General features: G+C 40.7%; 2 protein-coding genes across 2 annotated transcripts; one reads left to right on the forward strand and one right to left on the reverse strand.

Moving 5' to 3' along the window:
- Positions 1–299: 299 nt before the first annotated feature.
- Positions 300–1,019, forward strand: LOC149418448 (uncharacterized). Its single transcript, XM_089639113.1, has one exon. It carries the CDS (start codon positions 300–302, stop codon positions 1,017–1,019), a length of 720 nt encoding a protein of 239 aa, XP_089495239.1.
- A 3,627-nt stretch (positions 1,020–4,646) lies between these two features.
- Positions 4,647–8,215, reverse strand: LOC149418449 (uncharacterized). The gene is made up of 3 exons (XM_089639114.1): positions 7,502–8,215; positions 5,956–6,189; positions 4,647–4,685 (listed from the first exon to the last, which is right to left on the reverse strand). The coding sequence occupies exons 1-3, from the start codon at positions 8,213–8,215 to the stop codon at positions 4,647–4,649; spliced, it is 987 nt and encodes a 328-aa protein (XP_089495240.1).
- Between the last annotated feature and the right edge of the window lie 4,415 nt (positions 8,216–12,630).

Consider the following 12,630-nt stretch of genomic DNA (forward strand, 5'->3'; position numbering starts at 1 on the left):
CAGCGTGAAGGAACTCACCAGTATTCCGTCTCCAAACCGCCAGCCAAGTTGACCTAAATATCGCCAGCATTTTATTGTGAATAATAAACGAGATTTTTATTTTTGTACACTAAGATAACCACAGTGGTGACCTACGACGTGATTTTAAATATTTTTTAAGTGTTATCGTGTACTACGGTTGTGTTAAAAATGTCTCGCCCGACCGACTTACGACGTCAGCAGTTTCGCCGTCGGAAGTCAACCGCGTAGCTGTGCGGATTCCCCCGTTCTGCTCTAACGATCCGGAGCTGTGGTTCGCTATGGTTGAAAGGAGTTTTGAAGCTGCAGCAGTGACGGTGGAGTCGACGAAGTTCGGTTTTATCCTTGGGGCCCTGGATCCCACGTACGCCCAAGAGGTCCGGGACATTATTGTCAACCCCCCTGAAGTCGGAGCGTACACCCTGCTCAAGAGGGAACTCACGAAGCGCTTGAGCTCTACCCAGGAGCAGAAGACGAGGAGACTCCTGGAGCATGAGGAGAGGGGTGACCGAAAACCTTCGCAGTTCCTTCGTCATCTACGCACCCTTGCGGGCAGCGCAGTGCCTGATGAGGTGCTGAAGACACTTTGGATGGGCAGACTTCCCCGAAGTATGCAAGTAGTTCTAGCGACCCAACAAGGCACCCCGCTGGACAATGTGGCGGATCTCGCGGACGCCATAGACGACTATGCTGGTAGGCCAGGGGTCAGTGAAGCCTCTCCCCGGGTTCCCGACAAAGACTGCCTGATAGACAGGATGCAGAAGATGATGCTGCCGCTCCATGATGAAATAGCCACCCTACGACGGGAAATTTCGACGCTGCGCTCTCAGGAACGCCCATCCAGGACTACCAGTCCTCGTTGGCGGCAACATCGTTCGCGCAGTCGTTCTAGGGGTCGTCATATAGAAGGCAAATGCTGGTACCACTGGAAGTTTGGTACCAAGGCGCGCTCCTGCATCAAACCCTGCAATTTTGAGGGAAACGCCCCGGGCTCACACTGATGGCGACCAGCACCAACAGCCCTGCGCAATTAAGTCGCCTTTTCGTAACGGACCGGGTAACTCGCATCCAGTTTCTCGTGGACACCGGCGCGGACCTCTGTGTTTACCAACGACGCCTAGTCCAAGGCCGTCCGGCCAAGCAGTCCTACGAATTGGCGGCCGCAAATGGAAGCACCATCGCGACGTATGGAAGCCTGACGCTCAACCTGGACCTAGGCCTGCGTCGTGATTTTACTTGGAGTTTCGTCATTGCTGACGTCTCCAGGCCCATCATTGGAGCGGATTTCTTGGCACGATTCGAGCTCCTGGTTGATGTCCATAATAGGCGATTGCTGGATCAGGTGACGAACCTGACAACTACAGGAAGGCGTAGTAACAACATGACCGCTTCCATTAAGACTGTCACAGGGACATCCTCCTACCACAAACTGTTGCAACAATATCCGGACCTTACGCGCCCTGACGGCGCCATGAAGGAAGTTCGCCATACTACCCTTCATCACATTAGGACTACTCCAGGTCCTCCAGTCGCAGAACGTCCCCGCCGCCTCGCCCCTGACAAGCTCAAACGGGCCAAGAAGGAGTTTGAGACCATGGTCCGATTAGGAATTGCCCGGCCTTCTGAGAGCTGTTGGGCATCCCCACTTCACATGGTCCCTAAGAAAGACGACCAATGGCGACCATGCGGTGATTACCGCGGATTGAACGCCAGGACCATACCTGACCGGTACCCAGTACGACACATTCAAGATTTCGCCCAGTCGCTGAGGGATACCAAGATATTCTCCACAATAGACCTGGTACGAGCTTACAACCAGATTCCTGTAGCTCCTGAAGACATCCCGAAGACAGCCATATCCACGCCGTTCGGACTCTTCGAGTTTCCAGTGATGTCCTTCGGCCTCCGTAACGCAGCCCAGACGTTTCAACGTTTTATCGATGAGGTCACCAGAGGATTGGACTTTTGTTACGCATACATCGACGACATCCTCATTGCCTCATCATCAGAAGAGGAACACATGAACCACCTCAAGACCTTGTTCCAGCGCCTGCAGGAATATGGGGTGGTCGTCAACGCCAGCAAATGCCATTTTGGATTGCCTGAAGTAAAATTCTTGGGGTACCTGGTGTCTGGTGAAGGCACTACACCCCTGCCAGAGAAAGTCGACGCAATAAAAAATTACAGTCGGCCTGAAACGGTGAAGGATTTACGACGCTTTCTGGGAGCTCTCAACTTTTATAGTAGGTTTCTCCCCAATGCAGCAGAGACGCAAGCACCGCTCAATGATTTCCTCACCGGAAAACAGAAAGGCAAGCAGCCCATATCCTGGACAGCAGCGACCATGGAAGCCTTTGACAAGTGCAAGGAAGCCCTTGCTCAGGCGACCTTACTAGCTCATCCAAAGTGCGAAGCCCCCCTATCCATAGTCAGCGACGCTTCTGACACCACAGCCGGCGCCGCACTCCAGCAGCTCATCGCAGGTCACTGGGAAACGCTGGGTTTCTTTTCAAAGAAATTTAGTGCGGCTGAACAAAAATACGGCGCTTACGACAGAGAACTCCTGGCCATCTACCTCGCTGTGAAACACTTCAGACATATGGTAGAGGGCAGGACGTTCACCATATTCACGGACCACAAACCCATCACTTTTGCCTTTCAACAGAAGGCTGATAAATGCTCTCCAAGGCAGTTCAGACACCTTGACTTCATTAGCCAGTTTACCACGGACATTCGCCACGTAGCAGGTAAGGACAACATCGTCGCAGATGCCCTCTCCAGGGTCGAGACAGTTGACGCTCCCCTGGACTACGCAGCACTGGCAGCTGATCAGGTGGACGACGCGGAACTAGAGCAATGCTTAAAGGGAAGTTTTAGTCTACAACTCAAGAAAGTGCGCATTCCCGACATAAACACGGAAATTTACTGTGATATTTCTTCAAATACAGCGAGACCTTTCGTCACGAAAAAGTTTCGGCTCGCAGCATTCAATGCAGTCCATCAGCTGGCTCACCCAGGCGTCAAGGCAACGGTCAAACTCATAACTGAACGTTATGTCTGGCCGGCCATTAAGGCAGACGCAAGGGAATTTGCACGCAACTGCCTACAGTGCCAACGCAGCAAAGTGTCACGCCACGTGTCGGCACCCCTAGGAACGTTTCCCAGACCATCAGCCAGATTCGAGCATGTGCACATAGACATCATCATCATGCCCTCATCTGAAGGATGCCGATACTGCCTCACCTGCGTGGATAGGTTTACAAGATGGCCAGAGGCTTTCCCGATTAGGGATCAGGAAGCAGCAACTGTGGCGCGTGCTTTCTACCAGGGGTGGATTACTAGGTTCGGTACTCCGCTCCGAGTTACTACCGACCAAGGAAGACAGTTTGAGTCGAGGCTGTTCAGGGAGTTAAACTGCCTGGCAGGTACGACTCAGATACGTACCACGGCTTACCATCCTGCGGCTAACGGCATGGTTGAGAGGCTACACCGCCAGCTTAAGGCAGCAATCAAATGCCATCAGAACGACCGCTGGACTGAGGTGCTACCCACAGTGTTAATGGGAATAAGGGCAGCTTGGAGGGATGATCTCGCTGCCACTTCGGCCGAACTGGTGTACGGCGAGCCACTCCGCCTACCTGGAGAATTCCTCGTTGCTCGGCCAGCGAACGACGACAGCACCAGCAATTTCCTCAAAGAGCTGAGGCAACATTTTAATAACCTCAGACCGGTTGAAGGTTCCCGACATGGTGAAAGGAAATGCTTCATTTTTAAAGACCTTCCCGCAGCTACCCATGTGTTTCTAAGGGACGACACCGTAAAAAGCCCGCTTCAGAAACCCTACACTGGCCCTCACCAAGTGGTACGCCGGAACGAAAGAACGTTCACCATTTTAAACAAAGGAAAGGAGGTAACGGTGAGCATAGACCGCCTCAAACCTGCTTACATTGCCCAGGAAACTAAGGGAACTACGCAAGGAATAAGATCAACCCTTCCTATGCCCGCTACCAACCCGGATCGCACTCACACGACCACACATTCCGGTAGGCGTGTTCGTTTTCCGGACTACTTTAACGCCTAAAGGCACGTTCAACCCTAAATGCAAAATTATGTGTTTTGATGAAAGCGAAGTGATGTAGTGATCGGTTGAGGCATCGTGGAGCTGCGTGCACCAGACCATCTCTGCACAAGCGCGGATAATAGTGCTCACAATAGTTATTTTAGTGTATTCTCAGCGTGTGTCGTGAACAGTGTTTGTAATTTATAATAATTTTGTTTTTTCTAACCATTTTATTTTAACGTGAGAGAATACTACAACAACCGTACAGTGGCCCTGAACCCAAGATAAATGCAACAACACCAGGACCAACCCTTCTTAAGACCATCAATAAGCAAGATCTGACATCAGCTTTTCTTTCTATCGCGGCCCTCTGTGCCGCTGGAAGGGGAGTCCTGTAGTGGTACGCCACTACTTCATTTGAACGGAATTCCAGAAGTTTCGATTTTACCAAACAAGCTTCTTGGATGTTCTTTTATTATTTTTCATTTTTGTTTGGCAAAAATTCTACATAGTAACCAAATTGTTCTAGAATCTTCTTTAACTTATAAAAGCGCCAGCGTGAAGGAACTCACCAGTATTCCGTCTCCAAACCGCCAGCCAAGTTGACCTAAATATCGCCAGCATTTTATTGTGAATAATAAACGAGATTTTTATTTTTGTACACTAAGATAACCACAATGTTATAATAATTATTAAGTTCTGCAAGTATTTCTGTTATTTTTACAGTTTTTAATGTGACAGCTGTTTCGGCTTTTGATGCCATTATCAAACAGTTTGATACTGCATTATAGGCTGGGGCGGTACATATAAAAATCAAACTCAAACAATTTACATATCACAAAAACTAATAATAAAAACCATATTAAAAAAACCCTATTCCTATTCGTCCGAACTTTTATTCAAACAATTTAAGGTCAGAAAATTAAGTGCATTATACTTCTACCATGCAGCATTACAAATTTATAAAAACTATATTCAAAATAAAATTGCACCCTTTAAAAATAACAGAAATCTTAGACAAACGTCAATACTTCCTACTCCTAAATGTAAAAAAACAATAGGACAGTTCAACCATCAATATCTCGGAGTTAAATTTTTTAACTCATTACCAGAAAAAATTACGCCACCTTAAAAAGTATTCCGAACAGTTGAACTGAATCGTACCAAATATAAACCAATATAACAACACCCCCATACACACAAGCCCTGCTTATTTATGGGGGTACATCAAATACTAATATTATGTAATAAATAACTGTACTATATTGTGTAATTATACTATGTAATTGTTATATTATGTAATTCGTGTATCTTTTTTTACTAATAAAAAAATAAAAAATAAAAAAAAACATTATTAAATTTGATTTATTTTAAATTTATTTAAAAAAATTAAATGGAGTTCTACAAATTAAACACCAAAAGAATAAATTAAAAAATTAAGCATGTCTGGCTTGAAACATCATGAGTACTTACTCCCAGAAGTGCTCCGATTTCAAAACCAACTTACCTCTTTTGTGTCGGTATAATTTTTTGATTCGGAAGTAAAGAATTTCACACAAAAACACAAGAGCACTCAAACCTTGTCCCACAAAGAGGGATAAAAAAGTTGCTTGAATGTCGAAAATAGACAAAGGCTTGTGGTCATTTTCGTGTGGAGTATTGAGCCTATTGTTGAGAAGCAATGTGTATTGGGTTATATCGTACCATTTATCAGGCAAACCTGCAGAATTAATCGCCATCAGATACTTATTAATCTGTCGCAAGAAAGGGTACCCTTTATACACAATATAGTTGAGAAAAAAAAATCTAGGACATTCTTGGACAACGTGGAGCCTTGGTTCTCCATTTGGTAAGGTAAAGTTCATCTCAATCATTACTGCTGCATCCGTATCTCTTTCAACGGCGAACACGTTCAGTGGTTCCACCATGGATATGGATGGCAGAAGAAGAGAAACTATTCTGTCACTCAAACGAGTCATCAGAGGGCTGATGTCAACTCCAAAAAGATCATCGATGCTCGATGCTATACCCAGGCCGCTGTCGTAGACTTCTTCTAAGGTGTTGATGTCTTTGAAGTGTCTGGTGGTTGTGTAGGCGGTGGTCAAATAACCCTGAAATCGAAAAAAAACATGAGTTTGTAACCCAAACCAAGTTACGCAGAGGGTATTGCGAACCCATCGCTTGGGAAGTGGAAACACGACCTGAAATAGCCATCCCAACCAAGGTGTGAGCTACCGTGCTCAGGCTCAATGGGTCACTAACGTTGCTTCCAAGATACAGGGTCACATCTCGTAGTATTTAAATCTTACCCTAGCACTTGGGGCTCTAGTAGGGTAAACCTTATATTACCTTAGATACTCGTGGGACCAAAATGGACCATTCAAATAAAAAAGTGGTCTTTCTGGAACCTAGGGGAAGTATAGAGGAGATATGAGGCCACCTCTGTGGACTCTTCCATGTTGGGGTCTTTGGGGAACCAAGCAGGAGTGGGGAGGAGAGTTGACACCACCTCAGTGAATTATTTCCTTATGGGGCCGTCTAGGAACACGAACAAAGGTGAACTTCCGAAAGCCCTTTGAAAAAACTAAAAACCCTTACCGCTATATGATCCTCTATGATCCATAGACGGAAGAATAGGCCCTTGAAATAATCTTAAAAGAATGAGGTGAAATGGGAGAGAGCACAATAGGTCCATGGCCTGAGTATCATTGGGAACTATCCGTATAAAAACTCAAATCATGAATCGCCTACCTGCATCATCGTCAGAACCTTTAGTCCTGGCCACCAGCACCAAAGCTTCCTGCTGTCTCCTTTGATAACAAAATTATTTTATACCTCGATCACTGTTCAAATAAACCTATAGTTCAAGGGTGCACATCACAAGGCCAACGGCCAACTTTCATAATAACTTGTCCACAAAATTTGTCCAAATTTTATTTAATTCCCATGTTTCGTGGGCCCCAACTGAACTGCGTGATATTTGATAGAAGATTTATTTTATTTTTAAGAAATTGATTCAAGAAATACTATTGCTATCTTCGGTTGTTCCTTGAAAGGTTCGTGATTTCTATTAAAGTTATCAAGTTTATACGACAAACGAGTGAAGCTGGAAAGACACTGAAATCCATCACGATGCGAACCTCATTTTCCGCTTACTGTGATGGTAGTAGGAGATTTTCAAAAATGGTTATTTGTAACCCAGGGATGTTTGTCTTTCTTTTAAAAGAATACTTATAATTGTTCTACTATTTCACTTATCTGTATGCGCTAATTATTTATTTCTTAAATGGGTATAAATAATTAGCTGTATGGGCGTATACAATAAATAGATACATAATTCACAAATAACTTTGAATGTCTATTAACATTAGACCTCTAACGCCATTATTTAATGTGTGTATTTAACAATATATAAATATTTACCTGAAAAATTCCAACGAAAAGCAAGTTGAAGACCAAGCAGAATACAATTAATACCCTCTCTCCATCTCGGGTTGGTAAAATTGTTGGACGATTGACAATCAGGAGTAAAATATCTATAATGGATTGCGTGTCAGCTCGGCGTCCTCTCCTGGGAGTTGTCGCTGGATTAGTCCTGAACAACCACCACATCATTGCCAGAAGAAATGACGTTCCGAGGATCAAGTACCACGTGCTTGCTTCAAACGCCTGCAGGATATTCATCCAGTGAGGAATCCTTTTGGCCTTAGGAGCAATCAAGCAAAATCTCTGAATTGAAATTGGTATAGTAAACTCGATTTGATCTGTCTTATACAGTTTGAAAAATCTGGCATTGATCGATATATCAGCTCTTCTTTCGACTATATCTGCTAGACTACCTATCAGTGTGCCGTTTGGCAGACACATTCCGTAATCATTATTGTCAGATGGCGCAAAAAATATCGGTTGGAAATTCAACTTCTTTACGAGGTTTCCAATGAAGAAGCCATCCACTCCTCCTAAATAGCCAGTACTGTCTATATCCTTCACGTAGTACGAGTCCCTCAGAGATTGGGGAATTTTAACGACAAGCGTTGGGTCTCTGGGAAACGCGTTTACCTTGAGAGGATACTTCTTGAAGTCTATAAACCGGTGCGACAAGAACTCTCTAGAACGACGATAAGCCTCATCAGACATGATTTCAATAGTTGTTGAGCAGTCTTCTTCTGAAATGCATTGCACCAATGGGTCAAACTTCAAAATTTTAAACGACCCGCAAAATTGTGGTAAATATACAAAAATATCTGAAATTTGATACATCTTCCAAATAGCCGTCAAAGTGTATCCATACTTTTGCTTTAATAGATCATCAATCATTGCTGAAGAGCAAGACTCCTCTGCAAAATCACTATCCAAGCTTACGATGAAAAATAAGGAAACTGACAGGTTCTTGAAAACATCCCAACGATTCTTTTTGAAAGAATCATTCACCTGACGATGTGAATTGTAGATGAAAAAGAATAAACTCTGCATTTGGAAATACGACGATATCCTCTTGATGTCTGCGCATTTCTCCTCAATGGGACAAGTGATATGGATCGTCTTGTATAAATTTAAGGCCACCAAATGACGTTCACTGGGTTGTAGATATTTTACAAGGAAATCGTAAAAGTCGTTCACAATATACGCATTTTTCGGGTTGTATTTCCCTTCTATGATATTCACAAATGAGGTATGTTTTAAATATTCTGTGATATTTGCAGAGAAATCCGGCCACGAAGGTTCCTTCACATCACAGAAAACATCTGTACTGGAAAATGTCAACAAAAAAGCTGAAGGCATTATTAAAAATATCTTTAGCAGAATCATTTAATTTATTTTAGTTTGATTAAAATTTCTTTAGTTTCTGAATGAGACAATTGTTAGATGGACGAAGCTGCGTAGACATTTCCAGTCAAACGAAATTAAATTTGTGAGATGTTCTGCTTCAGCTTTCAATTCTAGAATAAAAAAAGATCTCCTTTTATTATATTTCTAAATCATTATAATCTTATATGAATGAAACGAAAAAATTTTCACATTAAATAATTATTATTAAAGAATTTATATTTAAGGCAATTATAATACACAACTTTTTAATAATTACATTTATTTCTTCACTGTCTTCGTGTTTTAAATATAACAAATTCAATTATTGTTCACATACTGATGCTGAAATTCTGGCCTGCAAATATTAAAATAACATTGAAGAACAATATAATACTAATAAATCTAAACGAAAGATGAAACAAAACAAGACACAGAAAATAAAAAAGATAACGGTTACAACTAGGAATAGAACCGGGACTAGGAATCTTACCAGTACAAGCGTCTTAACCACTTCTTGGCATAATTGTCGATCTGATATTTTTAAATTAATGATTCTCGTTACGAAAATAACACTTTCAGATATTTGGATAAGCAATCAAATTCAGGGCATGAGCGCGTGCACTGTTAACTACCGATGTTATGCATCGACAAAATTTACTGCCCAAATCCATTAGGATCGCAATTCAACGCAACAAAATCGCGTTTAGTAGTTGCATTATAATATGGAATAAACATTGATTTTAAAAACAACAGGTATTTTAGACATGATTTGTATGACAGAAGATACTTTGCTTCAAGCTAAACAGTTCAATGCTGCTTCAGCCCGAGGATAACAACAATCTTTTCTGTGTCTTTATTTCGAAAGATTATTAGTCATTTACAAAAATTACAAATGGAAGACCCTGGCTTTTATTACACTTTGTAAAGGAGAGTTTCTCACTTTCTGTGGCATAATTCATAAACTTCAATCCTGTCGAAAAAACTCTTTCGATCGATGTATCATTTTGATTTATGTGCCTATGAACGAATAGGAATCTCTTGTTTACGGTGAAAGATAATTTTTTGGAGCTTACTTATCCACGACATCTGCAACTATGAAATCCTGTTTCGAACAAACCTCGATTCTTACTACCAGACTAGTCTCTTCCCACTAATTAATCCATATTTTTCAATTTGCGAATTCATATTTCCGTGTCCAACTAAGATCTTCAATTAATTTATCCCCTAAATACGCATACCTTACATACTGCGTATATAATTTTCAATCTAGATTCTACATCAGTTACATCTAATCCTCAGCTTTATCCTCACAGTACCTTCGAGAGTGTTACTGATCGATGTAATATCTCTTACTCTCCGTCGCTTTCTGTAAACTCACATAACTTAGAGTTAATATTACTTTATTTTTAAGAGATATTTGCTCGAAATGTGCCAATGTAAACCCGATGTATCTAATTCTTCCATTACAATAGTACCTAAATCAAAAACTGGAAGCCGTGCGTAACCTGACCTGAATGAAAATAAGCAGTATTGTTTTAATAACTGGCAGGTTATCGGTACATTTCGCCATATTCCTTTATGAGCGTTTGATAATGTGGAACAAAATGTGGGAATTCATTTCAAATTGCAGGGTAAAAATGGCGTTCTTGAAAATAGTTCCATTTTAACCTAAAGAAGCTAGACAGAAAATAGTTGCATTAGCCTAAACAAGCTAGACTAAAAATAGTTTCATTAACCTAAAAAAACTAGACTGAAAATAGTTGCACTAACCTAAAGAAGCCAGACTGAAAATAGTCTTATTAACCTAAACAAGCTAGACTGAAAATAGTTGCACTAACCTAAAGAAGCCAGACTGAAAATAGTCTTATTAACCTAAACAATCTAGACTGAAAATAGTTTCATTAACCTAAACAAACTAGACTGAAAATAGTTGCACTAACCTAAAGAAGCCAGACTGAAAATAGTCTTATTAACCTAAACAAGCTAGACTGAAAATAGTTGCACTAACCTAAAGAAGCCAGACTGAAAATAGTCTTATTAACCTAAACAAGCTAGACTGAAAATAGTTTCATTAACCTAAACAAGCTAGGCTGAAAATAGTTGCATTAACCTTAAGAAGCTAGACTGAAAATAGTTTCATTAACCTAAACAAGCTAGGCTGAAAATAGTTGCATTAACCTTAAGAAGCTAGACTGAAAATAGTCTTATTAACCTAAACAAGCTAGACTGAAAATAGTTTCATTAACCTAAACAAGCTAGGCTGAAAATAGTTGCACTAATCTTAAGAAGCTAGACTGAAAAGAGCTGCGCAAGGGTTCATGACACCAGAACTCACCAGAGTTTTAAGTGGAAGGTGTTAAATAATTTTTTTCTTCGTGGTTGTTGAGATATATATTTTTATCACTCACTAGGGCATTTCCGTGTGGAGATGTGAAGCTTTACAATTATATTCGTGGAAGTAAAATGAATCAGTAAATATAATTTAGTATTAAAAATATAAACCTACAAACTGAGCAGCACTTTTATAGTTGACAACAATAAAATACTCCTGTAAACTAAATAAGTATTACAAAGTACCTATGGTGGCTTGTCAGCCTCAATCATAGGGTGAGGATGCTGACAATGACAAGAGGAATAATATGAATAATTATTGACAAAAAATAAGAATAAGTAAATTAAAATAGGTAGATTCTAATAGGTAGGTAATATTAGTAGGTAATAAATAAGAATCAATAGTAATTTTCTTTACTTATTAATAATACGGGAATTCAGTAGATAAAAATAAATATATTAAGTAGATAATATTAAGTAAATAATAATGACGAGTAAATTAAGTATATAATAATGAGTTAATTAAGTTTATAATCATAATAAATAAGTAAAGTATTTAATAGTAAATAAATGTTAATAATCGGATATGGGGTTTCCACGCTGATTCATAACATAAGCGACAACGTATTGGTGGCAAGTAGAAAATACATTAGAACACAAATTTTCTTATGAACACCAAATCTGCTTTTGATTTTATTTAAAGTCTGTAAAATAAGGGAGGTATTTTTTGCTCATGATTTAAAACATCGTTTTGTTTGAATTCTATATATCTATAATTCTATGTGTATATCTTCTCCATTTATAAAAATCAAATTATTTTTTAATTTTTTCAACGAGTTTTGTTTTTTTTCAGCTTTATCCTACACCTTCCTTTCCCCTCCACAACCTTAAGAAGAATAACATCATGAATAAGAAACAAATTACAATGATTAACTTCCCTACAGTGGCGAGTAAAAGGAGTCCTCGATGCTGGCCAAAACTGTTGAATTTCGCAAATATTTACGGCCTGCACACAAATTCCACCTTTTCTCACAACGTCGCAAGGTTTTTTTACTTCCAGAAACGTAGATAGCTGAGCATCTAGACGCCTCCTATCTGAACTCCTCAGTGTTCACCCTCGCAGGCAAGTTTAGACCCGATGAAGGTGTATGTCTCTATAGCCAAACTGACTTCAACGGTGTGCGACAGTTGAGTCTGGAAAACTCCAGATTTGACATAATGTTGGTGCGTGTCAGATTTTCCAGTACGGTAAGATCCCGCTACCTTTCGACCGAGTTTGTAGTTCTGGAGGACCTTAATGTTCATAACAAACCATGGTCGATGTTCTCAGGATCAACAAACAAGGCTGGACGACAGGTGAAATCCTTTGCCCTTTGCCACAGATTGGAACAACTGGTTAAGGAGCCTACAAG

This window comes from Hesperophylax consimilis, chromosome 13 (genome assembly GCF_061612785.1).
Source record: "Hesperophylax consimilis isolate HC1 chromosome 13, BYU_Hcon_1.0, whole genome shotgun sequence".
NCBI lineage: Eukaryota > Metazoa > Arthropoda > Insecta > Trichoptera > Limnephilidae > Hesperophylax > Hesperophylax consimilis.

What these genes read in the sequence shown, in the direction of transcription:
- LOC149418448 (XM_089639113.1), top strand. Translation starts at nt 300, where the DNA reads ATGGTTGAAAGGAGTTTTGAAGCTGCAGCAGTGACGGTGGAGTCGACG.
- LOC149418449 (XM_089639114.1), bottom strand. Translation starts at nt 8,215, where the DNA reads ATGTCTGATGAGGCTTATCGTCGTTCTAGAGAGTTCTTGTCGCACCGG. An exon ending in TTTTCGTTGGAATTTTTCAG is followed by an intron (nt 6,190 to 7,501) that starts GTAAATATTTAT and finishes TTTCGATTTCAG; the next exon opens with GGTTATTTGACCACCGCCTA. An exon ending in AAAGAGATACGGATGCAGCA is followed by an intron (nt 4,686 to 5,955) that starts GTAATGATTGAG and finishes GGCGATATTTAG; the next exon opens with GTCAACTTGGCTGGCGGTTT.